The 26954-nt window shown below is 46.1% G+C and overlaps 1 protein-coding gene across 1 annotated transcript; it reads right to left on the reverse strand.

Annotated features, from left to right (window-relative positions):
* Positions 1–8596: 8596 nt before the first annotated feature.
* Positions 8597–20782, reverse strand: LOC132591197 (zinc finger protein OZF-like). Its single transcript, XM_060268437.1, has 4 exons — positions 20708–20782; positions 17674–17840; positions 11721–11807; positions 8597–11167 (listed from the first exon to the last, which is right to left on the reverse strand). Exons 2-4 carry the CDS (start codon positions 17771–17773, stop codon positions 9705–9707), a joined length of 1650 nt encoding a protein of 549 aa, XP_060124420.1. The 5' UTR covers positions 17774–17840; positions 20708–20782; the 3' UTR covers positions 8597–9704.
* Between the last annotated feature and the right edge of the window lie 6172 nt (positions 20783–26954).

A 26954-nucleotide genomic window follows, 5' to 3' on the forward strand; every position in this document is an offset into this window, starting at 1 on the left:
CTGCTACTGCTGTTTTATTGTTTTATGCTATATGTCTTTAGTGATTTTTGTGGGCCACATCCCCATGGACCACCCCCCAAGAAAAGGTTACTAAGGGGAGGGCATGTGGCCCTAGGATTGCAAAAGGTTCCCCAGCCCTGTCTTTTCTCTTATGCTACATCACATTTTTAACAGGTACAGTTAAATACCTCTTTTGATTTGGTTTAATATTTATATCCTGCTTTTCAAACGACGATATTGAACTAAAAGTGGCCCACAAAAAAGTAGCAATATCGTTAAAATTAGTGAGCATTGCAATAAGATGCCTGATTACGGTCTTCCAAAGCAACTACTCTATTCCATACTTAAAAATGGAATGCATAATGCTGGTGGTCAACAAAAGAGGTTTAAAGACTGTCGCAAGGCAATTTTTTTAAAAATGTAGTATAAACACCAACAATTTGGGAACTCTTGCCTGTGAGTGCTCCAATTGGAGAACAGCCTTTACCAAAGGTGTCATGGGCTTTGAAGACACTCGAACTCAGGACGCAAGGGAGAAACATGCTAAGAGGAAGACATGCTTGGCAAATCACCGTGATCAACTCCCGTCAGGAAACCAATGCCCCCACTGTGGAGGGACGTGTGGATCCAGAATTAGCCTCCACAGTCACTTACAGACTAATTGTTAAAACTGTGTTTATGGAAGACAATCTTACTCGGTTACGAGTGATCACCAAAGAAGAAGAAGAAAGAAGAGTATCTAAATAGGACAGGAAACAAAAACAATACAATTCAGTACAAAATCATAGTGGTTTAGAATATCAGAAAGGGCTGCTGAGCACCAACCCTGTTCCAGTTGATAGGCTCTCTCTGGGAAAGGGCTTATTCACTCATTGCAGCAAGATCTTTCATAGCCAGCTATCTCGAGCATAGGGGCAGTGCTCCCCCAGGTGAAGTTCAAGCAGGCATTGAGGCTTGTTCTGAGTACCCGACCCGCCGCTTGAAGCTCCTTTCCCCTAGAGATACATAAAAACCTAAGTTTGTTTTTCCATGTGATGCTAATAAGCACCTTTGAACCACTCCTGGGCTGTTTAATGTTCATGTGAATATCAATGAAAAGGAGGAATGCATGCGAGGCACAGAATGCCCATTCAAGCTAACGGAGGCCTTACATTCATATTCTAGATTGATTTCAGCCTAGACTGATTTAAGATTGATGTGTGAAAAAGCCCTTGTTGGAGCACAATGTTTCCAAGACCTTATTTGAGCTAGTTTTTCATGTTTGTAGTTTAACAGGAATGGGGTTTCTTTTTCTTTTCTTTTAAAAAATCATTTGAGTATGGAGTATTTTGAGTTCTAATGCATATTTCACCTGGTTGGTTTTATTGGAGAATCATTTTATGGGTTTCAAAGCTACAGCTGCGATAGAATGTTGTAATGGGAAATGTGTGAGTATCTGGTGTTAGCATTTTAGGGTGCATACAACTGTGAATAAATGCAAGTGTCAGACTGTTTCTCTTTCTCTCTTTTGCCCCTGCAGGGTGAATCTGATTTTGTTTCACCTTCATTCTTCATATTTCCCCCATCTCCCAGCAGTTACACTCTCTACGACCAAGAATATGAGCAGCTCTTCTTCATTCAAAATTAAGACAAGGGTGGGCTGTGCTCAGTTAATTGAAAGAATTGTTACTATGCCATTTGAGCTCTTCCTTGCACGGTGCTATATGAAATTAGGTGGTAACTAACTCTGAAAAACAGTTTGTCAATATGTTTTAGACTATTATTATTTTCCAGAACTGAGTTCTTCATTGACATTGAATAAGTGTCAACTAAGGCCTTGACTCCTCTGGACAGAATCTAGGAGGGACCTGCAACTAATTAGAAACACCCAATTTCCTGCTTGGTAGCCATTCCCGAGAACAGAGTATTTTAGATCTAGTTATGTTGGGAAAGATTGAGGGCACTAGGAGAAGGGGACGACAGAGGACGAGATGGTTGGACAGTGTTCTCGAAGCTACGAACATGAGTTTGACCAAACTGCGGGAGGCAGTGGAAGACAGGAGTGCCTGGCGTGCTATGGTCCATGGGGTCACGAAGAGTCGGACACGACTAAACGACTAAACAACAACAACAACATGTGACTAAATTCAACAGCTTCCTTAAGAAATGCCTTTATTGAGTTGAGTTTCCAGGTGATGGCCACTGCAGTCTTGGATGGCTGTCACAGACAGAATTTGTATTTGTGGTCAACCTCAGGTGGAAGACCTGTTATTATCTGTTAGCCTGTTAGCTTATAGAGAAACCCAATAGATCATTTACTTATTAAATTTATATACCACGCTTCATCATAAGATCTCAGGGCAACTCACAGAATCGCTTTCTGAAGCCTTTGTTCACACAAGCAAGCAGGTACAACTCAGCAGAAATGGCTCGTTTCTTTTGTGTGCTAGATAATAGCTTCATAACACACAGAGTGGCCCTCCACACACCAGCTGGAGAAAATAAATCAGGAGAAAGGAATTAGATGAATTCTCTGTAAGTTGTTTTGATCATTTGGAGGTTTAATCTGAACTCCAGCTAGAGTTAAGCTTGTTGCTGTCTCTGGTATCTTCTCTCCCTCACATCATGGATGTCAGTTTATGTTATGGATGAATGTTCTGTATTATTTTATTAATACTTCTGCTACAAGCTCGTCATGGCCTTTGCTAAAACAATTAACTTATGAACATATTTGCTTATCCGCCTCAAAGAAAATCTCTAAATGGTTTACAAACTTCTGAAAACATCAAATAGAACATTACAAATACAAATAAATAAATGAATGCAAAATATACTAAAGATCAATATTTAAGGCAGCATGGGAACGAGGTAACACTTCCTTCCAATTGCTTGAAACTAGGCCTGTATTCATGCACAGTATCTCTGGATTCATGATGCTAAATCCCCACAAAAATAGCATGCTTAGGCCAAATGTCACAAGGAATGCATTTTGCAAGACTGAGATGAGTCAGAAAAGGATGAAGTTAATGCATGTGCCAATCCTAAATTTGCTGCCATTTCACTGCTGCATCTTTGACCAGCTCTCTCCTTGGAACCCTATTTCCAAATCTTTCTGCAGTTTCACAAATGCACTGGAGTAGTTGAGCATCACATAGGCCATATTATGCCCATGGAATAATAATTCCTGACAACCCCCCCCACCCCACTATTCCTGCTTTTTTTAAAAACTGCAGCTAAAAATATTTAAAGCGCGATTATTATTATTTTGCTGCAAAATAGCCTTAGCAAAGCATCCCCGAGGTGGCATAAATTGTTGGCATGATGCAGAAAAAACAAACATCAAGAGAAAATAGCACCAGACACTACAAAGCTCCTCCCTCCCCTCCCTCTCAGAGTCTTTTTTGCTAGGCTTGTTTATGCAGCTTCGTTTAATTCTAGCTAATTGTATAAATCCTTTATTTTTGTTTGATACCTCTCCCAGATGATGCCACCCCCTGACAATTTTTGATTCCCTTATAATGTATCCTCTCATTTTAAATAAAGAAGCGTGCTGTAGGGGGAAGAAGGAAAAAAAAAATTAAGATGGCATTGTTGTCTTTGTGTGCCTTTCTTTGATTCGGGTTTTCCCTTGGAAGGAAATATGCGTCTGGAAGAGGAATGAACGTTGGTGGAATGAACAATTAATTGAAGGAAAAATGCATTTGGGGGAGGAATTAATTTTTTAGGGATGGAGAAATCTGTGCGAGAAATGATCCTGGGAAGAGAGACAATATTTTCAGTTCATACCGCGTCCAGGAATGATAAGTCGGAGTTTGTTTTTTATGCAAAAATGTTAGAAGAACCTTGCTTCCTATTCCAGGCTGGGATCTCACACAGAAACTGCTAAACCTTGACAAGTGGACATGGCAAGATGGTAATAAGAGTTCAGGACCCTGGTCAGCTCCCCATGGAGACAACTACCTGTATTTTCTCCACAGGGAGCTGAGCAGGGTTTTGGTCTCCTGTTATTTATATGACTTGTTCCCTTGTTAAGTTCTTCCAATATCTCTGCAGAGTCACAACCCGGAACACTAAGGATGTTGTTCCAGTAACTTGAGGGCCAAATTCAAGAACCAGCTTCTTTAAAATTCAAACAACGGGCACCTACGTGCCTCTGGAAGCTCACCAGGATGCCATGATGGTAATAGATTTTCCCTGCTGAATGCCCCCAGCTTCTGCTAGCCAAAGTGATGATGATGATGACGATGACGACAACAACAACAACAACAACAACAACAACAGCAACTTTATTATTTATACCCCACCCAGCTGGCTGGGTTTTCCCAGCCACTCTGGGTGGCTTACAGAACCAAATAAAAATGGCAAAACATTAAGCATTAATAATTTCCCGATACAGGGTTGCCTTCAGATGCCTTCTAAGAGACAGATAGTTATTTCCTTGACATCTGATGTGAGGGCATTCCACAGGGTGGGCACTATTACTGAGAAGGCCCTCTGCCTGGTTCCCTGTAACCTCACTTCCCGCCAGAAGGCCCTTGGAGCTGGACCTCAGTGTCAGGGCTGAACGATGGGGGTAGAGACGCTCCTTCAGGTATACTGGGCCTTTGAGGCCATTTAGGGCTTTAAAGGTCAGCACCAACACTTTGAATTGTGCTCAGAAACGTACTGGGAGCCAATGTAGGTCTTTCAAGACTGGTGTTACATGGTCTCGGCAGCCACTCCCAGTCACCAGTCTAGCTGCTGTATTCTGAATCAGTTGTAGTTTCTGGGTCACCTTCAAAGGTAGCCCCACATAGAGCGCATTGCAGCAGTCCAAGTGGAAGATAACTAGAGCATGCACTACTCTGGTGAGACAGTCTGCAGGCAGGTCGGATCTCAGTCTGCATTCCAGATGGAGCTGGTAGAACACAGAATTGACCTGTGCCTCCATGGACAGCTGTGTGTCCAAAAGGATTCCCAGGCTGTGCCCCTGGTCCTTCAGGGGCAGTTACCCCATTCAGGACCAGGGAGTCGCACACACTTGCCTGTCCCGTGTCCCCCCAAAACAGTACTTCTGTCTTGTCAGGATTCAATCTCAATCTGTTAGCGCTTTGAACTTGGAAGTTCTGTTGAGACACATGGTCAGCAGCTGTTCTGTTGAGACACATGGTCCATAAATTTGTTGAATCTTTTGAGAACATTCGCCTAGGTTAGCAACATCTTGTAGAAGTTCATGTATTAATTAAATCAGGGGTCAGCAAACTTTTTCAGCAGGGGTCCGGGCCACTGTCCCTCAGATCTTGTGGGGGGCCGGACTATATTTTGAAAAAATATATGTATGAATTTCTATGCCCCACAAATAACCCAGAGATGCATTTTAAATAAAAGGACACATTCTAATTATGTAAAAACACGCTGATTCCCGGACCGTCCATGGGCCGGATTTAGAAGGCAATTGGGCTGGATCCGGCCCCTGGGCCTTAGTTTGCCTACCCATGAATTAAATGATACCATATATTCCGGTGTATAAGATGACTGGGCATATAAGACGACCCCCTACTTTTCCAGTTAAAATATAGAGTTTGGGATATACTCACCGTATAAGAAATACGACCCCCGACTTTTGAGAAGATTTTCCTGGGTTAAAAAGTAGTCTTATACGCAGGAATATACAGTACTTTATATATGGGTTTTGTTTTTTGTTTTTAAAACCCACACATTTAAAATGAATAAATACAAGGCACAGCAACACGGAACACATTTGTGTGAAGTGGGGGAGTAAAATCTTACTCCTGTCCTGGTTTTGGCAACACCAGGACTAGTGAGCAGGTGACTTTGAAGGCCTCCCGCATCAATGAACACACTACAACTATCATCATCACCACCACCTTATCAGCCTTGGTATAGCTATTTGTTTGTCCCATAAGTTTGCTTGTTGATGAGCTTCCAATAAAAAAACAAACAAACAAAAAAGACTTTTAGTGAAGGTAGACATGGTCCATGCCAACCAGTCTACTTGAACCATGGCTGATCTCCTCCACCAGGTCTAATTAGATCTGAGGCTCAAATGTTTGGTGGATTTTCAAGAGCATGGCCCAAAGTTAACAAAACATTCCAGGCAGAAGCTTTGCATTCTCTTGTCAGTTTGAAGGCTTGTTAGCGATACTCCTCTAATTTAATTTCCTCTGATTAGAAAGATAGCTGACTTCCAGAGCAAGAGGCGAGGGTGAAAGTTTAACAAGGTTCTGATTCCTTCAGTAGCACCTTAAAGACCAACTAAGTTTATATTTTGGTATGAGCTTTCGTGTGCATGCACACTTCTTCAGATATCAGTCTCAGATATCTGAAGAAGTGTGCATGCACACGAAAGCTCATACCAAAATATAAACTTAGTTGGTCTTTAAGGTGCTACTGAAGGAAATTTTTTATTTTGCTTCGACTCAGACCAACACGGCTACCTACCTGTAACTAAGGTTCTGATTGCATCCCCTATTTAGCAAGGAGATGTTCCTGCATTACATTTTACAACAGATCTTGATTCCTGTAGGTTTCGTAAAGACCGTTGGTTCAGTTTGGCTTGTATTTTGTTTTATTGTTTATGAGTGGAGTTTAAAGGAAGATGGGCAGCATTAATGTCACAGCAAACTCAGGACTATGTGGATATATAATTATAGAGCTGAAGGGTATGTTGGTTGGATATTTTTAGCCTGGTAAAGAGCAGCCTGAGAGGAGATATGATAGCCATCTTCAAATATCTAAAGGACTGTCACATGAAGAATGGAAGAAGCTTGCTTTCTCCTGCTCTAGAAGCTAAGACCAGAACCAATGGATTCAAGCTACAAAAAATGAGATTACGACTAAACATCAGGAAGAACTTTTTATTCCTTTCCAAAATACAAAATATTTACAAACAAAAAGCAAAAAAGAAGAACACACACATAAAAATACCTCCACCCCACCCCCACCTTGCGTGACTTCCAGCCCTCCCTATATTCCGGTTTATATATCTTTGTTACAATGCATACTTTTTACTGCGTTTTTCTTTTCCTTTAGGTATCTTTGGGGGCCCTTCACACGTCTGCTATGAGATTGACTTTTTCTACCTGTTTCATTAAATATTGTTTCAACATTTTCCAATCTTTATCAATTCTCTCATCATTTAACCCCTTCATTTCCCGCTTCTTTTTTCTGCTAAATTTTGGTATGTTATCAATTTGACTAGCTACCGGCTACCATTGCATACATCATCAAACATCTTGAAATAACTTTTAATTTAGTTTTTATTCTGTTGGTGCTAAATGGAAAAGTAAGAAAGAATGAAAAGTAAAAATTAAAAAGAGAAGAGATCCCCTCTTACTAATTCAATATGAGATAGAATGAAAAGTTTCCTTTTTTTACGACAAGATGTACACTTTAAGTCTCTCGGTCTCTTTATTCCTTTCTTCTCCTTCGTCTTCTTCTTCTTCTGCTGAACTTGCATTGTCTTCCTCCTCATTGTTGCTGTCCTGTTGTTCTTCAATTGCTTTAACTTTTTTGCCTCCCAGTTCCTGCCAGTATTTCCTCCAGAAGATATCAGCATCTCCCACAGTCTCAAACTTCCTTTGTTTCCCTTTGTAGAAGAAAGATAGTCCTCCTGGTTACTCCCAGCGGAAAAATAATTCTTTTCATTTTCAAGGCTTTCGTTAAAAAATGATATTTTGTCTGTTTTGAATCAATCTTGGTGGAATTTTATTTAATATTATCTCTGCTCCTTCTATTTTCAATTTCTTCTTCCCTTTAGTTTGTAAAATTTTATCTCTCACCCAACTTGTGGTAGAAGTCACTAAGCAATCTCTTGGCCAATTGTTTACTCTCGCTTTCCTTAAGTTTACCCTGAATGCTCTTTCCACTTGTTCTTCTATTTCAGCTTCTACTTCCAGCCATCTTGCCAATTCTTCCGTTATCCGTTTTTCTATGTTTTCATTTTCTTGTATATTTCTTAATCTGAACGTATTTTCTCGGAGCTGCATCTGCATCATTGCGAGAGCATTATTTGCAGCCTCTTGTGTTACTCTTTGTTCTTCCATCCCCTTTTTCACTTTATCCATTTCTCTTCTCCCTTCTTTCTTTTCTTTGGCTGCTTTCTTCATGATGTTTTCCAATGACTGGGTTTTCATTTTTATTTCTTGCACCTCTCTTGCCGTTTCTTTGTTTCTTTCTTCCACTTCTTTCAGTTGGTTTTTCATTTCTCCTTTTTCTTTCTCATTACAGTCCATTTTGTCTACCTTTTCTTCCAGTACTTTTATTCTCTCGCTCATTTCCTTTTTTTATTTCTGCCAAGTCTTTCTTCACACCTCCAATGTCCCCTTTTAGACTCCAAATAAGTTCTCACAAATCCATTTCAGGGTCCATTGTAGAGTTCCTTCTTTGTTGTGAACTTCCAGTTCCTAGCTTCTTCAATTTTGTTCAACAAGACTGCAATTCTCCCCTCCACCACACGGTGGCGCTATTCTCTGTCGTGCAATCCTCTGAGGCTTCTCTTCATTCTCTTCTCCTTGTCTCTTATTCTCCTCATTTTCAGCTTCTTTAGTCCCTTATTCTTTGCTCAGTCATTCCTACTATGGCGCGCCCGCCATTTTCGCAGACATTTCCCCTTCACTTTCCCCCACTGACTCTGCAACTCACCAGCTTCCCCCTCCATCTCCAATCCTGTCCTCTCTCCGTGTTGTCCACTCCCGCCACTCCCAAGCAGTCGTCTCTGTGCTTTCCTTGTCTCCATGCACAATTCTATGGTATGCACTTAAATCGTGCTGAAATATGGGTGGCTTCAATTTACTTTTCTTACGTTTGATTTCTTTTATTTTCACTTTGTTCTTTCCTCTGGCAGCGTTATTTTGCCATTTATTTTGCTTTCTCCCACCACTATTCCGTCCCCCCTTCAGCGGCTTTTGCTGCTTTTATCGCTTTTTTTGAGGGGGGGGGAATGTCTTCTGCTTTCCCCCCTCTTTACTATTTCCCACCCCCCCGGTGCAGGTTCAGTTAAAGGTAGAGAAAGTTTACCATCAAAGTCGCGTCGGAGCTGCAGCTTCTTGCTGGGTGAGTCATTTTTCTTTGTCTCAGTGTCCAGGACTCCCCCCCCCAGCCTCTTGGCGAGGGGTGCTGAGAGTTCCTTCCAGACACCACTGACTTCTCGGTCCGAAATCACCTTTCGGACCTTATTTCCAGGGGTACGGTTAGCAGGGAAGGAAGGATCTCTCAGGGTGAGAGATGGGGAGAAGAGGGGGGCACCCAGGGTTGAGCTGGGGAGCCTTCCTTCCTATGTGTTGACGAATCATATTATATGATACAAATGTGATAAAAGGTATTTTTAGTTATTCTTCCCCCCTTTATCTTTTCTATAGAACTGTGGTTGCTTAATAATTTTTTGCTTTATTATTTTTCTTTTTGGGTTACCCCTCTGTATGAAGTTTTTGATGGGAAGTGAGCTTGGTCCCCTCCTGGAAGCTCTTCCCACATTCGAAGCACTGATATGGTTTCTGACCTGTATGAGTTCTTTGATGGGAAGTGAGAATATCCTTTCGATTGAACCTCATCCCACATTCTGAGCACGGATAGGGTTTCTTCCTGGTATGAATTCTTTGATGAGAAGTGAGATGGCTTCTGTAACGAAAACTCTTTGCACACTCATGGCATTGACAAGGTTTCTCCCCTGTATGAATTCGTTGATGAGACGTGAGAGTCTTATTGTGACTGAAGCTCTTTCCACATTACAAGCACTGATAGGGTTTCTCTCCTGTATGAACCCTTTGATGGGAAGTGAGACCATCCTTTCGTTTGAAGCTCTTTCCACATTCGAAGCACTGATAGGGTTTCTGCCCTGTATGAATTCTTTGATGGGAATTTAGATGGGAGCTTTGACTGAAGCTCTTTCCACATTCAAAGCACTGATAGGGTTTCTCCCCTGTATGAATTCTTTGATGGGAAGTTAGATGGGCTCTGTGACTGAAGCTCTTTCCACATTCGAAGCACTGATAGGGTTTCTCCCCTGTATGAATTCTTTGATGGGAAGTTAGATTGGTGCTGTGACTGAAGCTCTTTCCACATTTGAAGCACTGATAGGGTTTCTCCCCTGTATGAATTCTCTGATGGGAAGTGAGACCCCCCCTTTGTCTGAAGCTCTTTCCACATTCGAAGCACTGAAAGTGTTTCTCCTCTGTATGAATTCTTTGATGGGAAGTGAGATGGGCGCTTTGACTGAAGCTCTTCCCACATTCGAAGCACTGAAAGTGTTTCTCCCCTGTATGAATTCTTTGATGGGAAGTGAGACTCGTCCTGTGTCTGAAGCTCTTTCCACATTCGAAGCACTGAAAGTGTTTCTCCCCTGTATGAATTCTTTGATGGGAAGTGAGATGGGCGCTTTGACTGAAGCTCTTCCCACATTCGAAGCACTGATAGGGTTTCTCCCCTGTATGAATTCTCTGATGGGAAGTGAGACCCCCCCTTTGTCTGAAGCTCTTTCCACATTCGAAGCACTGAAAGTGTTTCTCCCCTGTATGAATTCTTTGATGGGAAGTGAGATGGGCGCTTTGACTGAAGCTCTTCCCACATTCGAAGCACTGAAAGTGTTTCTCCCCTGTATGAATTCTTTGATGGGAAGTGAGATGGGCGCTTTGACTGAAGCTCTTCCCACATTCCAAGCACTGATAGGGTTTCTCCCCTGTATGAACTCTTTGATGAGAAGTGAGACCATCCTTCTGATTGAAGCTCTTCTCACATTCGAAGCACTGATAGGGTTTCTGCCCTGTATGAATTCTTTGATGGGAAGTTAGATCGGTGCTTTGACTGAAGCTCTTTCTACATTCAAAGCACTGATAGGGTTTCTCCCCTCTATGGACTCTTTGATGGGAAGTTAGACTCCGCTTCTGACTAAAGCTCTTTCCACATTCGAAGCACTCATAGGGTTTCTCCCCTGTATGAATTCTTTGATGGGAAGTGAGACCATCCTTCCGACTGAAGCTCTTTCCACATTCTCTGCACTGATATAATTTCTCCCTACTCTTTCTTTTGTGTGAAGTGAGGCTTTCTCTCTGAACGAAGCTTTTTATTTGATGGGAGGTGGACTGGGAGCTCTGACGGATGTTCTCTCCACACTGTGAATATTTATCTGACTTCTCCGCTATGTGGATTCTGTTGTGGTCTCCCTTGTTCTTCCCTTCCAATTCATCACCATCTGCAACGAAGAAAGAAGCTAATTAGAGCCTCAGGAAGAAATGGGAGCACCAGATTATTGAACAACGTTAATGAATGCTTGTGAAAGAGGAGGAACTAAAAATAGTTAGATGTGGGGCCTTTCTATAGTTTTCACTGCCTTTGTTGGCTGGTATTTACTGACATATTGCTTGGTCTTTATCAGGGATAAATTTTGTTTGGCTCAATCCTGGAATCCACTCCATCTCACAGGTCAGTCATCTCTTTGGTCAATCAAATGCAAACAGAAGGAAAAACAACAAACCTGACAGAATTTAATTCAATTTCCCTTAAAGCTCTGAGGCAGACATTTAAAAAGGCCAGGGAGGTTCAGACAAGTCTGGTCATTGCTTTAAAAGGCATAACTAGAGAAAGAAAATTCACAGAGGAAATAGTTGATATCCCTCCATTCAGGGTTCACGGTGGGGATTTTAGCATCCCAGATGCTGTTGGTCTCCATCCAAATAATGGAGGTTCATCACAGAGGTATGCATGGAGTTTCAAGACTGATCTTATGATTCAATGGAGAGTTTTACCAAGAGGGTCCATGATCCCACGATTCTCCTGCTTGGCTTCCTTATGCAGAGCTCTCTGGTCAGGATCCAGCAACGTACATGCCTCGTCTGTGAAACAAACAGCAAAATCTTCACCTGCACACGCCCCATCAGCAGTTTCCTCAGTCTGGTTGGTCTAATTTTAAATTTATATGTAAATCACCTTCTTCACTTTGAACCCCCCTCCCATGTTCATGAGGAGACCTGGGAAAATGACTATGACTCACATTTAATCTAAGCACAACAGCCACAAGAGCTCCTGACTAGGCATTCGGCTATGTGATGTTCAGTGTTCTCTGCTGTTTCCCCTTTTTGTTTCAGTTTAAACCATTTCATGAACCCGGAACTCATACATTGACTACTAATGATGAACCCCATATTATAGATCAGGCATGTCCAACTTGAAGTAGGCTGTGATCTATGATCCAATAAAGAAACTGCCATTGTTCTACCACCCAGGGATGGGTGTAGGGTAGGTGGCCGTGCACTGGCTGATTTTTCTGAGGGGGCAGGGGGCACTCCAACTGCTTCCCCTGATGCCGGTTGCTTCCCCTGACGCGCCAGGCATACACAGCAGCAAAACATCCCCTCCTGTGAGAGGAGCTTCTTGGTTGCTTCCCTGACTGGGCACACATGCAGAGTTGCAACAGTCCCTCAGGCAGAGGGAAGGCCGCAATCTAGAAACATTCATCCCGCGACCAACGGATCGATTGCGATCGACGTGTTGGACATGCCTTTTATAGATATTCCTGCAAATTTATTCTGCTATTTTTGAGATATACAAATGACATGAGAAGACTGAGTCTACATATTTGTATCATTTATTATGATATTTGTATCATTTATTATTGCTATGATCCTTGTTTTTAAAAGCAATAAAAAGTTATTCCAAATATCCATAGAAACAACATGAAAGACAATTGGCTAACATATAGGGAACTTGTGGCTTGAGAGCAGTACATGTAAAAAGGATCTAGGAGTCCTGGTAGACCACAAACTTGACATGGGTCAACAGTGTGATGCAGCAGCTAAAAAAGCCAATGCAATTCTGTGCTGCATCAATAGGAGTATAGCGTCTAGATCAGTGTTTCTCAACCAGTGTGCCTCCAGATGTTTTGGGACTACAACTCCCATCATCCCTAGCTAGCAAGACCAGTGGTCAGGAATGATGGGAGTTGTAGTCCCAAAACATCTGGAGGCACACTGGTTGAGAAACACTGGTCTAGATCAAGGGAAGTAATAGTACCACTGTATTAAAGGCACAGTAGTCCTGTCCTCTATTGAGTCTGGCAACCCTATACTGGGCCTTTCCTATGGAAACCATGATGCCACAGATGCCATTTTGTATTTTGGACGGGGAGGGCGTGTAAGCGCATGGTAACGGCGGGGCGGGGCTTGGTTTTTTGGCTCATCCCTATGATTCCTCCCACCTCACCCCGTGCCAACCCATGACCCAACTGACCCCATCCTGCCCCCACCCGCAATGCAGGTGAGTCCCCACCTCCATTCCCTGCAAACCTGAGCTGAGGTGTTTTGGAGAGGGAAGGGGACAGGAACGGTGTGGCGTGGCTTGGTTTTCGGCGCGGCCTGTCTCTGACGGTGGAACATGGGTGGCTAGGGGCAGGATCCCGGCGTGGCGCTTTGTGGAGGAATGGCTGTTGTGGCAGTTATAGCATATTGGTTCCTGACTTGACGATCTGCCCTACCCTGTGAGACACAGCTTCTGGCTTCTATTTCCCAGTATGCACTTTTGGCTGAATGGTGTGTTATGGAACATGGGGTTTGGGGGTTTTATCTGGCGCAGTTGTGATGTCTGTCTACTCAAACGGTATGTGGTTACTCGTGTATTCGCATGTGACGTGTTCAAATTTGAATGCAATCGGTCAAGCGGTTTTGGTGAAAAGTGGAGACAAACAAACATGGCCATTTTACATTTACATTTACACACACACACACACACACACATAAAAATGTCAAAATCATGAAATTCCGTTTGACACTTTTCTCCGTAACCTCCTGACCGATTGTCCTGAAATTTTGACACAACGATCCAGGCCACTCCTAGAGCGTTGTTGGGGGCAAAAATCCCTCAAATCGCACACCTGCCCAGGTGCAGACCTGCTTTTCCACCAAGTCAAACAGCGCCCTCAAGTGGCGTAGTACCCTCCTCCACCCCCTCCCTTCCTGTGAAATCTAAGCCACACCCACAAACCAAATGACATCATCATCAACCAAGCAACTTGAAATCCCCCAAGGCGGCCATTAGGCCTTTGTTTAATGTAGGCCCTGACAGGCCCGGGGGGGGGGGGACCCACAACAACACACTTGGGGGCATGGCAAGGGGTTTTTACTTTACCATTTAGCACCACTAACCCTCCCCCAAAAAAACCTCCACCAAAAAACCAACATTGCCAAGTGGAGGTCGGAGCCTGCCTGGGGGGTGGGTGGGTGGCACAGGCCACAGCACAGCCTTTGATTTATGTAGGCCCCTGCACGGCAAGGGTTTTTTACTTTACCATTTAGCAACACTACCACACCGGTCATGGGGGGGGGAACAAACTGAATAGATCATGGATCGGGACACATGGGGCCATTCACAGGGAATAGCCACAACACACCACACCCACAAACCCCGCCTCTGCCACGAGATCCTGTAAAACAGGAGGCCTTGGCTCCATTTTACATACTAGGCCTCAGGTCTACAGCCCATTAAATACTATCCCAAATGGAGCCCTGGGTGGGAGGTGGGGGGAGGAGGAGCCCAAATAGGTCATGGGCTGATGTAGCTTATTTTCAGGGGATGTCTTATTTTTCATTACGCGTCCAGCCTTACCTCTTCCTTGGGGCCCTCCAGAACTGCGCCTATCACTATGTCTTATTTTCGGGGTATGACTTATATTGCACAAATGTCTTATTTTAGGAGAAACAACTTATTGTTTAAAAACCCATTCACTTTCTCTCCCCAGTTTAAGTCCTCAGATATTTGCAGTGGCCACCCCCCACCCCATTTACAATCCCCTACCTTCCCCTTGCCCGGGCCAGGTAGATAATGTGGCCCTTTTTTAACCCTTTTGTTACTTTTCTCATTTTACTGATTGTGAATATGCTGGCCGAGGCCCCCTTTAGATTCGGAGGCCCGCCCCAAGTGGCCCATATGACCCCCCTCCTTCTGTCTGGGCCTGTCTGTTGCTACGGGGCTATGGGGCTTCGCTATTTGATCCCCCCCGGTTGGGATTCTTTAAGTAGTTATCTGGGTCCCAGGGCACATCATCATCCCCTATCCTTAATCTAAATATATAGAAATGTTCGCGATTCGTTCGCAGGGGCCAATGTATGGAGATACAGGGGGGAGGGGACAACAGAGGGCTCAGACAAAAGCAAATACTGGGAAATGGAACCCAGAAACTGACAGCTCCTTCTCTAAGGATGGGAAGATACCGGGGGTAGGGGCCAACACTCCCCAGGAACAGCAGAGGGTTCAGACAAAAGTGCATGCTGGGAAATAGAACCCAGAACCTAACAATTCCTTTTCGAAGGGTGGGGGCCAAGGTATGGAGATACAGGGGGGAGGGGCCAACACTCCCCAGGGACAACAGTGGGAAGGGTATCCTACGGAAACACAGGGAGGAGCCAGGGTGGAGGGAGGAGGGGCAGGATACGTCATGGATCATGACAGGGTGGGGGGTGGGGATCACAGGAAAGAACCACAGCAACGCGTGGCCGGGTCAGCGTGTGTGTGTGTGTGTGTGTGTGTGTGTGTGTGTATATATATATATATATATATATATATATATATATATATATATATATATATATCAATAATTTCCCTTTTCCTCATTTTTTGATTGTCCATTCTGTAACATCTTATACATTTTAGAGAGAGTCTTCTGATTGTTATTTAAGACTTCTTTTTCTAAGGTTGATATTATGTTGTCAAATCCTTTTTTAGGGTTTTGTCTTTTTCAAATGTTGCTTTAAGCTGAAAGTACTCTAGTCAGTTCACCCCAATTTGCTTAAGTTCGTCAAATTCTTTAAGTTTGGGACAACAGCTTATCTCATTCACCAAATCTCTGTAAGTTAACCAGTTGTTAGTCATATTATTTCTATGGGTGGCATTTGACTCTATAGGTGATAGCCACCAGGTGTTTTTAAATTACAACTATTAATTTATTCATTTCCCAGACGTCAAATAAAGCCTTCCTCACGTGGTGATTCAGGAAGCCCTTGTGCGCTTTTATTTTATCATGACCAAAATAATGATGCCACTCAAGGACTTTGTCCCTGCTTCTTGGGAGAAAAGCAATGACAAACCTAGACAGCATCTTAAAAAGCAGAGACACCACCTTGCCTACAAAGGCCCATATAGTTCAAGCTATGGGTTTCCCAGTAGTGATGTATGGAAGTGAGAGCTGGACCATAAAGAAGGCTGATAGCCAAAGAATTGATGCTTTTGAATTATGGTTCTGGAGGAGACTCTTGAGAGTCCCATGGGCTGCAAGAAGATCAAACTTTTCCATTCTGAAGGAAATCAGCCCTGAGTGCTCACTGAAAGGACAGATCCTGAAGCTGAGGCTCCAATACTTTGGCCACCTCATGAGAAGAGAAGAATCCTTGGAAAAGACCTTGATGTTGGGAAAGATGGAGGGCACTAGGAGAAGGGGGCGATAGAGGACGAGATGGTTGGACAGTGTTCTCGAAGCGACGAACATGAGTCTGACCAAACTGCGGGAGGCAGTGGAAGACACGAGTGCCTGGCGTGCTCTGGTCCATGGGGTCACGAAGAGTCAAACATGACTAAACGACTAAACAACAACAACAAAGTTCCTTCTTAGTTTTAAGCGTTCAGACAGTTTCTCAGCTTTAACTTTGTCCAGGGCTTTGAGCTTTTGTCTTAAATGCTTTCTGATTGGGGATTGTTACTATTTAGGGGTAGACGGAAGGTCGAATGGTCTCAATTGCAGGTCATTAGAACTTGGTGTGTTGCACAAATCTTTTAAAAGCCCCTCGTGAAACGGGATATCAGTTATTATCAGTGTTGTGGGGATTGGACCCCTTTTAATTTCTGAAGCTTTCGCTCTGTTATTAAGCCTTTATTCCCACCGTACCCCCACCTTATGTTCCACTACGTCTTGCGGCATTGTTTCTGTTGAAAAATAGTCCCGGGGGTGTGCTCCCTCTTTTATATCAATCTTTAACTTAGTGGATTCTAAGGCGATCACGCCAGAGAGCGGTTCTGTCCGGTTGCGCTGGGGTTCTCCCCGCTCTGTCTCCACTACAATATGTTTTTTAATAAGGGTGAAGCTTGAGCTTGGACTTGGGGAAACCCCTTAATGCACCGCTTTGGGCTCAGTCCTCAGGATCCCCCCCTGAGGTCGGGGAAACCTACGCCTTCCGTTGCTCCGTAATTTCTCTCCAGTGTTGGGTCTGCCCCGAGTCTCCAGGAGCGCAGTCCCTCACCCATTCGCTGAGCGCACTGCTCTGGAAGTCCTGCTCTTTCAGAGGAGGTGAAACCCCATCAAGAGCAGGTGACCTCCCAGCCATCTGGTCTAGGGAGCCACCCACTAACGGAGCCTCAGTCTTATCTGGATTGAGCTTCAGTTTGTTAACTCTCATCCAGTCCATTATCAAGACAAGAAACTGGTCCAGCACTTCCACTGCTTCACCTGCAGATGTCAAGGAGAAAGAGAGCTGAGTGCCATCAGCATACTGCTGACAACCATTGCGGTGGCCGGGGAGCTGTGATGTATTCCTAGCTCAAATTGCCTGCACATGACAAAGGCACAGGCAGGCAGGTAGGTGGGGGAGCCTGAAAAGGTGCTCCCTTTCTCCATCGCCATCTGCCTGCCTGCCTCCCCCCACCCCCAAGCTGAGCAAGCCCCAATACCTCTCCGGCTCCATCCATCCATGTCCCCATCTCCACTCCCCTGGGACTCACCAGATCTCTCGGAGGTCCCTGGGAGGGAATGCTCAGAGGTAGTGGGGAAGGATGCGGGAGACAACCTGACCAGGTCCACCGTCCATCTTCCCCCTTCCATCCTCACTAGCTTTGCAGGATCCGTCTCTTTCCTGAGGAGTCGAGGAGCCAAAACAAGCTGCAGGGTCCTGGGAGAGAGGAAGAAGCAAAGGGAGCCTCAGAGGCTCTGCATGGATTCTCCTGCCCTTGGAGAAGCACAAATGGGGCAGCCCCTTCCCAACACAAGTCCCATTTGTAAACCCTTCCAGTAGTTTTGGTGGTGACCTGAGAGTAAATCCCCTTGGACTCAGTGGGGCTTATGGACTTGGTGCAAAAACCAGTCACCATCCTGTCCCCAAGCCTGAAAACTGCAACCCCAGAGCATAGGCAGAAAACAGACCAGTAGTTATTACATGTAGGTGCCCCCACTCCCTGGCTTGGCAGAGAGGACAAGGGAGGACCCTCTGCTCCCTGATGGAGGTCTCCCCCCACGTGCAAGATCTGAACAGGGACGCCTTTCACCCTCCCTGGACCCCTGGGACCCCCTTCTCCCCATTGCACCCTCAGGGGGACGAGAGAGGAGACTCGCCAGATTCCAGGAGGGGCACCAAGGAAGTTTTGCGAAGGAGAGAAAAGCAAGCAGCCTCCTCCTCTCTGCTTGTAGGAAGGGATGTGGGAGGGAGGGAATTTAGCCATGGAGAACCTTCACTCCCCCTTCCTGTCCTCTCTGCAGCTTTTAACCTTTGGCAAGTTGAGGGCACCCCTCCCTCTCCCTTCCTGCAGTTTTCCCGCTTCTGCGCCAGCGCTCAAGGGGTTGCCCCCTCCCCCCTCCTCTATCTGTGGCAAGGGTTCTGCCCCAAGGAGCCCAAATCTTATCCAGATTAACCGCAAGGGAGATGGGGGTTCCCCACTACTATTCTGCCACATACCCTTGGATCCATACTTTGAAACAGCTATATATTGTTAAACTTTATAAATTCATAAGAAGTCACCTTGTTGTATCAATCTTCTCAGTTCCAATGGCATTTAGGACCCAGGGAAGTGAGGCATAAGGGGAAAGGTGAGTGAGCCCACCATAATCCCCCATGACCGGTGAGATCCTGCTCCATGAGTGGGGCCAAGCCTGGAGCTCAGGTTCTACCTGAGACTACAACTTTTCTGTGACAGATCTATCATGTCTTGAGGATGCTTCTGGAGATGTATTATGGGAAACCCTATTCCCATAATCCCAGAGGGGACCAGCAGGGAAGTATTGGAGCCAGAGAGGGGGGTGAAGGGGAAAGGCTCCATGGGGGCCCAGAGGGAGAGAGCATAGGCTGCATCTTTTGTCTTGCAGGAGAGTCAGCAAGAGAATGGAGAGTGGGGTCATTCTAGGAGAGAACAAGGGTCATCTTGTCCAACCCCCTGCAATGCAGGAAGGCTTGATGGAGCTGAGTCTGGTCTGCTCTGTCTGGCAGAAGCTTCTCTCCAGAGGGATTCTGGCAGCAGGGGTCTTTCCTCGCCAGCTGAGAGACGCCCTCAAGGATGGGCTCCAGTCTTTGGCGAGCAAAGGGGGGGGGAGCAGATCCTGAGCTAGGAAGCATCCCATGGCTCTGCTTGCCTGTGCAGCCCCCACCTCCGCCTGCTCCTTGGTCCCTGGAGACAGGGCACCCCTCCCGCTGCGCTGCCCTGGTCCTGCGCCGGAGAGGCCGATCGAAGGGACTCCTTTGGGGTCTGGGCTGCGGGAAAATTTGCTCTTGTGGGAGGACAGCCCCAGGAGGAGCATGAGGCTCTCAGCAAGGCCACTCTGATGCTCCGGCTGCTCAGCCTTCTTGGATGGCAGCAATCATTTTGGTAAAAATTCATTTTTATAACAGACATTCTTCCCATCAGAGTGTTCCATTCTTCCCCATGTTTCAATTTTCCCTTCTTCTTCTTCTTCTTCTTCTTCTTCTTCTTCTTCTTCTTCTTCTTCTTCTTCCATATTTTAACATAATTATCTTGAAATATATTAGGGTTGTTGTTGTTTCTGTTAAGGTTACTCCAATCTATTTCACTTTATTCTTTATCACCAATCCCTCTCTCTGAAATTCATTTTTTGACTGCACATCCATGTTTTTCACTCACACCTTAGTTTCCCCCCTATTTATTCTAAAACCTGCAGCATTTCCAAACAGCCTTATTGCTTCTAAGACACTACGAAGAGGTTCCATAATGCCACATCATCTGCAGAGGCCTTCAGTTTGTAGTTTTGTTGCCCCACCCTGACCTCCTTTTATATCTGGATTTTTCCTTATTCTTCATGCTAATACTTCTAGGGCTAGTATAAACAATAGCGGGAAGGAGGACATGTCCCCTTCTGTATCTTACATTTTTCTAAAAGAGTATTATTCACAATCACACTTGCCATGTGTTCTGTATAGATTGTCTTAATTCCCTTCAGAAAGGTCTCTCCAAACTCCATTGTTTTCCAATACCCTGAAAGCTCAACTCTGGGATCAGAGAAGAGAAAAGTTTGCAGACCTGCCACCCAGATCCCTCTCCTTCTCCTCCTTGCATTGCCTCATCCCCCTAAGGACAAGATCTTGGGGTCCTTAAAGTGGCTTTCCGTCCTCTCCTCTCAAGAAATGCAGCTCAGCTTCTTTGAACCCTGGCAGGCGGAGTGCAGCCAACTCAGCCCCCTCGCTCTCTCCTTTTCTCTCCACGGAGAAAAGGACCTGCCCAGAGAGGCTTCCCTTGAGGCTCTGGGCTGGAGACCTGATCTGATCTGGAGGGGGGCCTGGCAGGGGCTCCCCCATTGCAAGGGGGATTCTGGGCATGCCCTACCCCTCAGACCCAAAGAAGAAGCAGCGCCTGGATGCAAAGGAACAACAGAGCTGCAGACCTCCTGGAAACTCGCCCCCTCCCTGGCTTGGCAGAGAGGAATGGGGGTAGCAGGACTTGGGGGTCTCCCAATTCAGAAGCAGAACACCCTCCCTGCAGCCCTGGGACCCCGTTCTCCCCCAGACACCCAAGGGGGAAGAGAGAGGAGACTCACCGGATTCTTCCCAGGAGGGAAACCGAGGCAGCACGTGGAGGAGACCCGAAGGGACTGGGAAGGAGGGGATTCTGCTCTGGAGGACCTGCCCCCTTTCTCTACTTCCTGTCCTCTCTAGGACTCCAGCTCTGTTCGATTTAACCCTTCGAAAGCTGAGCACAGCCAGCTAGCCACTCTCCCTCCCTCCCAGAATCCGGATGGTCCAGGGCATGTGCAGAGTTCTCTGGGATTCTCGGCTCAGAGGCAATCAAGACAGCAGCTTTGTACCCTGCCGCCAGGTGGGTGGGGTATAAATAACAAATAATAATAATAATAATAATAATAATAATAATAATACTATTGTTACTATTACGTACTTACTATTATTATTACTTATTATCAGGGTGGAAAAATCAATGATTTTTTTAAAAAAATAAAAAAATCGGATTTCTTTTTATTTAAATCAGATTTTTTGATTAAAATCAGATTTTTTAAAAAAAATAAAATGCTTTTTGAGGAAAATATATTACCATCCAAAGGTTATTCCATCATGAAATAAAGAATAGTTTTTTAAAATTATGTAGAATAAGGTTGTATATGTTTAATTTTTTTGGTAAATAAATTCCATTAATCCATTCACAATGTCATGCTCTTCCAGAGGTTTTTGTAAGATTATTGGGCAGTTTCTCTGCCTACAAGATATTATCACAGATGCTTGGTTTACTTTTGCAGTTCTCAAAACTGAATTTGACTCAGCAGAGATCACATGCCTCTTCTTCACAGCAAAAATGTTATAACATGAACAGAGTTGAGAAATAGACCTTAATCCTATTGTTCTACAAACCTATGAATACAGAATCAACCCCTTCAGTGCTAAGTTTCAAGAAGTTCAGTGAATAGAATAGAAACAACATTTTTCTGATTGTTTGGAGTGGACAGTATTTAAGTTTTTCATGTGTAGGCTGGGCTGACAGTCTAAGTTTCTTAAAATATATATATTTTGTTTTTGTTTAGCCAAATTAGTTAACAAACATGGATGTTTGTTTAAACAAATAACATATGTTGTAATGTTATTGTTTCAGTTGAATAAATCTATTTAATTTATTAAATATACGGGCCACATGATCTCCTGCAATGACTTTGCAAAGTTTTTTGCAGAAAAAGTAGCTCAGATTCGGGAAGAGGTAGACTCCACCGTGGGAGCAGGGCCGGGGCGGGGGAGTGCTAGAGTCCTGTCTAGTCAAGTTTTGTGGGATCAGTTTCAATCTGTTACCTCCGAGGATGTGGACAGGCTGCTTCGACGAGTGAAACCAACCACCTGTCTCCTTGATCCTTGCCCATCCTGGCTTATAAAAGCTAGCCAGGAAGGGCTGGGCGATGGGCTTCGCGGGTTGGTAAATGCTTCTCTCCATGAAGGAGCCTTCCCAGACCCGCTGAAAGAGGCGGTTATTAAACCGCTTCTTAAAAAACCATCTTTAGATCCGGCCAATATGGCCAACTATCGCCCAGTCTCAAATCTTCCATTCTTGGGCAAGGTGATTGAGCGAGTGGTTGCTGAACAACTTCAGGCACGCCTGGAAGAAGCGGACCATTTGGATCCCTTCCAGTCAGGATTCAGGCCTCATCATGGGACTGAAACTGCCTTGGTCGCACTGGTCGATGATCTCCGGCGGGCTAGGGACAAAGGTGAGACCTGTTTCCTAGTTCTGCTGGATCTCTCAGCAGCTTTTGACACCATCGACCATCTTTCTGGACAGTCTGGAGGGGTTGGGAGCTGGGGGCACTGTCATGCAGTGGTTCCGCTCCTTCCTCCTGGACCGTGTTCAGAAAGTGGTGGTGGGGGATGAGTGTTCAGACCCCTGGGCTCTCACTTGTGGGGTGCCTCAGGGTTCTGTCCTCTCCCCCATGCTTTTTAACATCTATATGCAGCCGCTGGGAGAGATCATCAGGGGGTTTGGGCTGGGTGTCCATCAGTATGCTGATGATACCCAGCTCTACCTCTCTTTTAAATCAGAACCAGTGAAGGCGGTGAAGGTCCTGTGTGAGTGCTTGGAGGCGGTTGGAGGATGGATGGCGGCTAACAGATTGAGATTGAATCCTGACAAGACAGAAGTACTGTTTGTGGGGGACAGGAGGCGGGCGGGTGTGGAGGACTCCCTGGTCCTGAATGGGGTAACTGTGCCCCTGGAAGACCAGGTGCGCAGCCTGGGAGTCATTTTAGACTCACAGCTGTCCATGGAGGCACAGGTCAACTCTGTGTCCAGGGCAGCTGTTTATCAGCTCCATCTGGTACGCAGGCTGAGTCCCTACCTGCCCACTGACTGTCTCTCCAGAGTGGTGCAGGCTCTAGTTATCTCTCGCTTGGACTACTGCAATGCGCTCTACGTGGGGCTACCTTTGAAGGTGACCCGGAAACTACAACTAATCCAGAATGCGGCAGCTAGACTGGTGACTGGGAGCGGCCGCCGAGACCACATAACACCGGTCCTGAAAGACCTACATTGGCTCCCAGTACGTTTCCGAGCACAATTCAAAGTGTTGGTTTTGACCTTTAAAGCCCTAAACGGCCTCGGTCCGGTATACCTGAAGGAGCGTCTCCACCCCCATCGTTCTGCCTGGACACTGAGGTCCAGCTCCGAGGGCCTTCTGGCGGTTCCCTCACTACGAGAAGCCAAGTTACAGGGAACCAGGCAGAGGGCCTTCTCGGTAGTGGCACCCACCCTGTGGAATGCCCTCCCACTAGAGGTCAAAGAGAACAACAATTACCAGACCTTTAGAAGGCATCTCAAGGCAGCCCTGTTTAGGGAAGCTTTTAATGTTTGATGGATTTCTGTATTTTAATGTTTGATGGATTTCTGTATTTTAGAATTTCTGTTTTGTTGGAAGCCGCCCAGAGTGGCTGGGGGAACCCGGCCAGATGGGTGGGGTATAAATAATAAATTATTATTATTATTAATTTGTTATTATTAATGTAATGATTATTTTTCTCCTTCCTAAGTACAACAGAAAAGTTGTCCAAATACAGTATGAATGATTAACCTATTAAACTGGGGATAAAAAAACTAATATGAAAAGTTGTTATTCTAAAAATCTTCATCTACTAGCATATTAAAGTTGTACCAGCAAGAATTAGTCTTTATGTAGAAAACTATGATTTAAATCAAGCCTTACTGACTAGTGATTTAAATCGTGATTTAAATCGTGATTTAAATCAGATTGATTTAAATCAAATCCACCCTGCTTATTATACTTGCTATACGTGCTCTGGTCCATGGGGTCACGAAGAGTCGGGCACGACTAAACAACTAAACAACAGCAAATTATACTTCACCTGCTCACTAGCAGACTGAAAGTCTGTTGCAATATTAGGAGGGTACTTGAGAGAGACACCAGAAATGGCTCCTTTGGTAAGCAGGAGACTCTCGATCTCAGGGTCGTGGGTTCGACCCCCACGTGAGGCAAAAAGATTCCTGCATTGCAGGGGGTTGGATTGGATGACCCTTGGGTTCCCTTCCAACTAGACAATTCTGTGAATCTCTTCAATGTAAAAGAATCAGTCCAAACTTATAAAGTGAACTTCAACAGGGACAAATGTCAGGTTCTGGATTTTGGCAGGATGAACCAAAGGCACAAGTCTCAGATGGGGCGCCCCCAGCTCGCTGCTCTCCCTCCGCCTCATTCCCAAATTCTGGAGGGCTGGGGGAGGCAGTCCCTCCCCTTTCACTTTCCTGGAAGAGTAGTCCTGAGGAAGGCCAAGTGCTTCCCCTGGGGAGAGAGAGCCTCTGTTTCTGCCCTCAGGTCCCACTTGGGAGCATCTTCACTTGGGGCGGGGGGGGGGACCTGGTCAGTGTCCCCTTTGGCCTGACCCAGCTGCTGCTGCTGCTGCAGGGCTCTGCTTTGTTCCCTGCTACACCCAAATGGAGCCTCCATGGACAGAGCCATCACCTTGGTACGGGGGAAGAGGAGAGTGGGATGCTCTTCAACTCCTGCTTGCGGGGGGCTTCTTTGGCTGTGTCTGGCCAGGAGGATGGGCTAGCGGGGCCCTTGTCCTGTTCTAGCAGGCTCTTCTTATGGAGCCTCCAGGCTCTGGTGGTAAGAACTGTTTGACCATGGAACAGACTCCCAAGAGAGGTGGTGGACTCTCCTCCTTGGAGGTTTATAAGCAGAGGTTGGATGGCCACCTGCCTTGTATGATCTAGTTGAGGTTCCTGCATTGCAGGGGGTTGGACTAGATGATCCTCAACATCCTTTCCAACTCTACAATTCTATGATTCTAAGAGACCTTGGAGTTTAAAAAGTCTAATGCGCTGCTCAATATAGGATCTGCGATACAGATGCAGTTACAGCATCCCTTACAACCCCTGCTTCAATATCCAAGGGAGTCTCTTTCACTATTGACCGACTCTTGTCATTAGAAAGCTTCTCTAAATGTTTAACCAAAATATAAGGTAAAGGGACCGCTGACCATTAGGTCCAGTCGTGACCAACTCTGGGGTTGCATGCTCATCTCGCATTATTGGCCGAGGGAGCCGGCGTATAGCTTCCAGGTCATGTGGCCAGCATGACAAAGCCGCTTCTGGCAAACCAGAGCAGCACACGGAAACACCGTTTACCTTCCCGCTGTAGCAGTTCCTATTTATCTACTTGCATTTTGACGTGCTTTCGAACTGCTAGGTTGGCAGGAGCTAGGACCAAGCAACGGGAGCTCACCCTGTCACAGGGATTCGAACCGCCGACCTTCTGATCAGCAAGCCCTAGGCTCAGTGGTTTAACCCACAGTGCCGCCTGGGTCCCGTAACCAAAATATATTTCCTTGCAATTTCCATTGATTGGTTCTAGTCCTATCCTCAGTACAACAGAGAACAAGGTGGCACCATCTTCTTCTTGATCACAGTGGCATGACATTGGGAGGCGGCTTGGGGGGAGGGGGATGGCCCTGGGCACAATAGGCTCCCTCTTTGAGGCCAGAGCTGCAGTGAGGGAACCACGCCCGGGCCAGGTCTTTGGGGCCTGGCTCCAGAGCAAGAGGGATCTACAGAAGCAGGTTCCTTACATGATGGCCCAACTCTGTCAGCTGGCCGCAGTTCCACTCCCAGATCAGGAATGACCCGGTGTGTGTGTGTGTGTGTGTGTGTGCAGAAGTGGCAGCAGTGTTGCCACTCCTCTCCTCCGCTGGGCTGCCAATGCTGCCTGCCAGCCAGCTGCAGCTCCACCTCTGGGTTAGGTCTGACCCGGGGGCAGAAGCGGCAGCCGTGTTGCCACCCCTCTCCTCCATTGGGATTGGACACTCTGGCCTCAGCCACACAAAGCCGTACAGGGCTGCCAGGGCGCCATGTCTGTGCCCTTGAAACAGTGGCAAAAGCTGGGCTGGTGCAGCCACACTGGGCTCCCTCTGCACAATGCATGCCACCCTGGGCATAAGCTCCATCTCTGCATGTCCATCCTGTAGATATTTGAGGACCGCTATCTTGTATCCTCTCAATTTTCTCCTCTCCAGACTGAACATACCTAGCTCTTCCAATCATTCCTCTCAAGACTTGGTTCCCATTGGCCCCTCAGGCCCTCCTCTGGACATGCTCCAGCTTGTCAACATCATTCTGAAAATGTAGCACCCAGAATGGGACACTGTGAGAGTAATTCCATGGAGGCACAGGTCAACTCTGTGTTCAGGGAAGCTGTCTACCAGCTCCATCTGGTACGCAGGCTGATACCCTCCCTGCCTGCGGACTGTCTCGCCAGAGTGGTGCATGCTCTAGTTATCTCCCGCTTGGACTACTGCAATGCGCTCTACGTGGGGCTACCTTTGAAGGTGACCCGAGAGTACAACTAATCCAGAATGCGGCAGCTAGATTGGTGACTGGGGGTGGCCTCCGAGACCGTGTAACACCAGTCTTAAAAGACCTACATTGGCTCCCAGTATGTTTCTGAGCACATTTCAAAGTGTTGGTGCTGACCAAGGGGCGTAGGAAGAGGGGGGCGATGGGAGCATGCCAGCCCCGGCAGCGCGATCCCAGTAGGGTGCCACCGCGGCTGTCCCCACCCCCAGAACGTGCGCCACGCTGCTGCAGGTGGCATGCCACGCCCCCAGAATGCGCACCATGCCTATGCGGGCGGCACGCTCTGCCCCCGGGATGCGCGCCAGCCCTGTCCCTGCCTGCTCTCCGCCCCTGGTGCCGGAGCATGAAGCTCTGCCACTGTGCTGACCTTTAAAGCCCTAAATGGCCTCGGCCCTGTATACCTGACCACCCCCATCATTCAACCTGGACAC

This window comes from Zootoca vivipara, chromosome 15 (genome assembly GCF_963506605.1).
Source record: "Zootoca vivipara chromosome 15, rZooViv1.1, whole genome shotgun sequence".
Taxonomy (NCBI): Eukaryota; Metazoa; Chordata; class Lepidosauria; order Squamata; family Lacertidae; genus Zootoca; species Zootoca vivipara.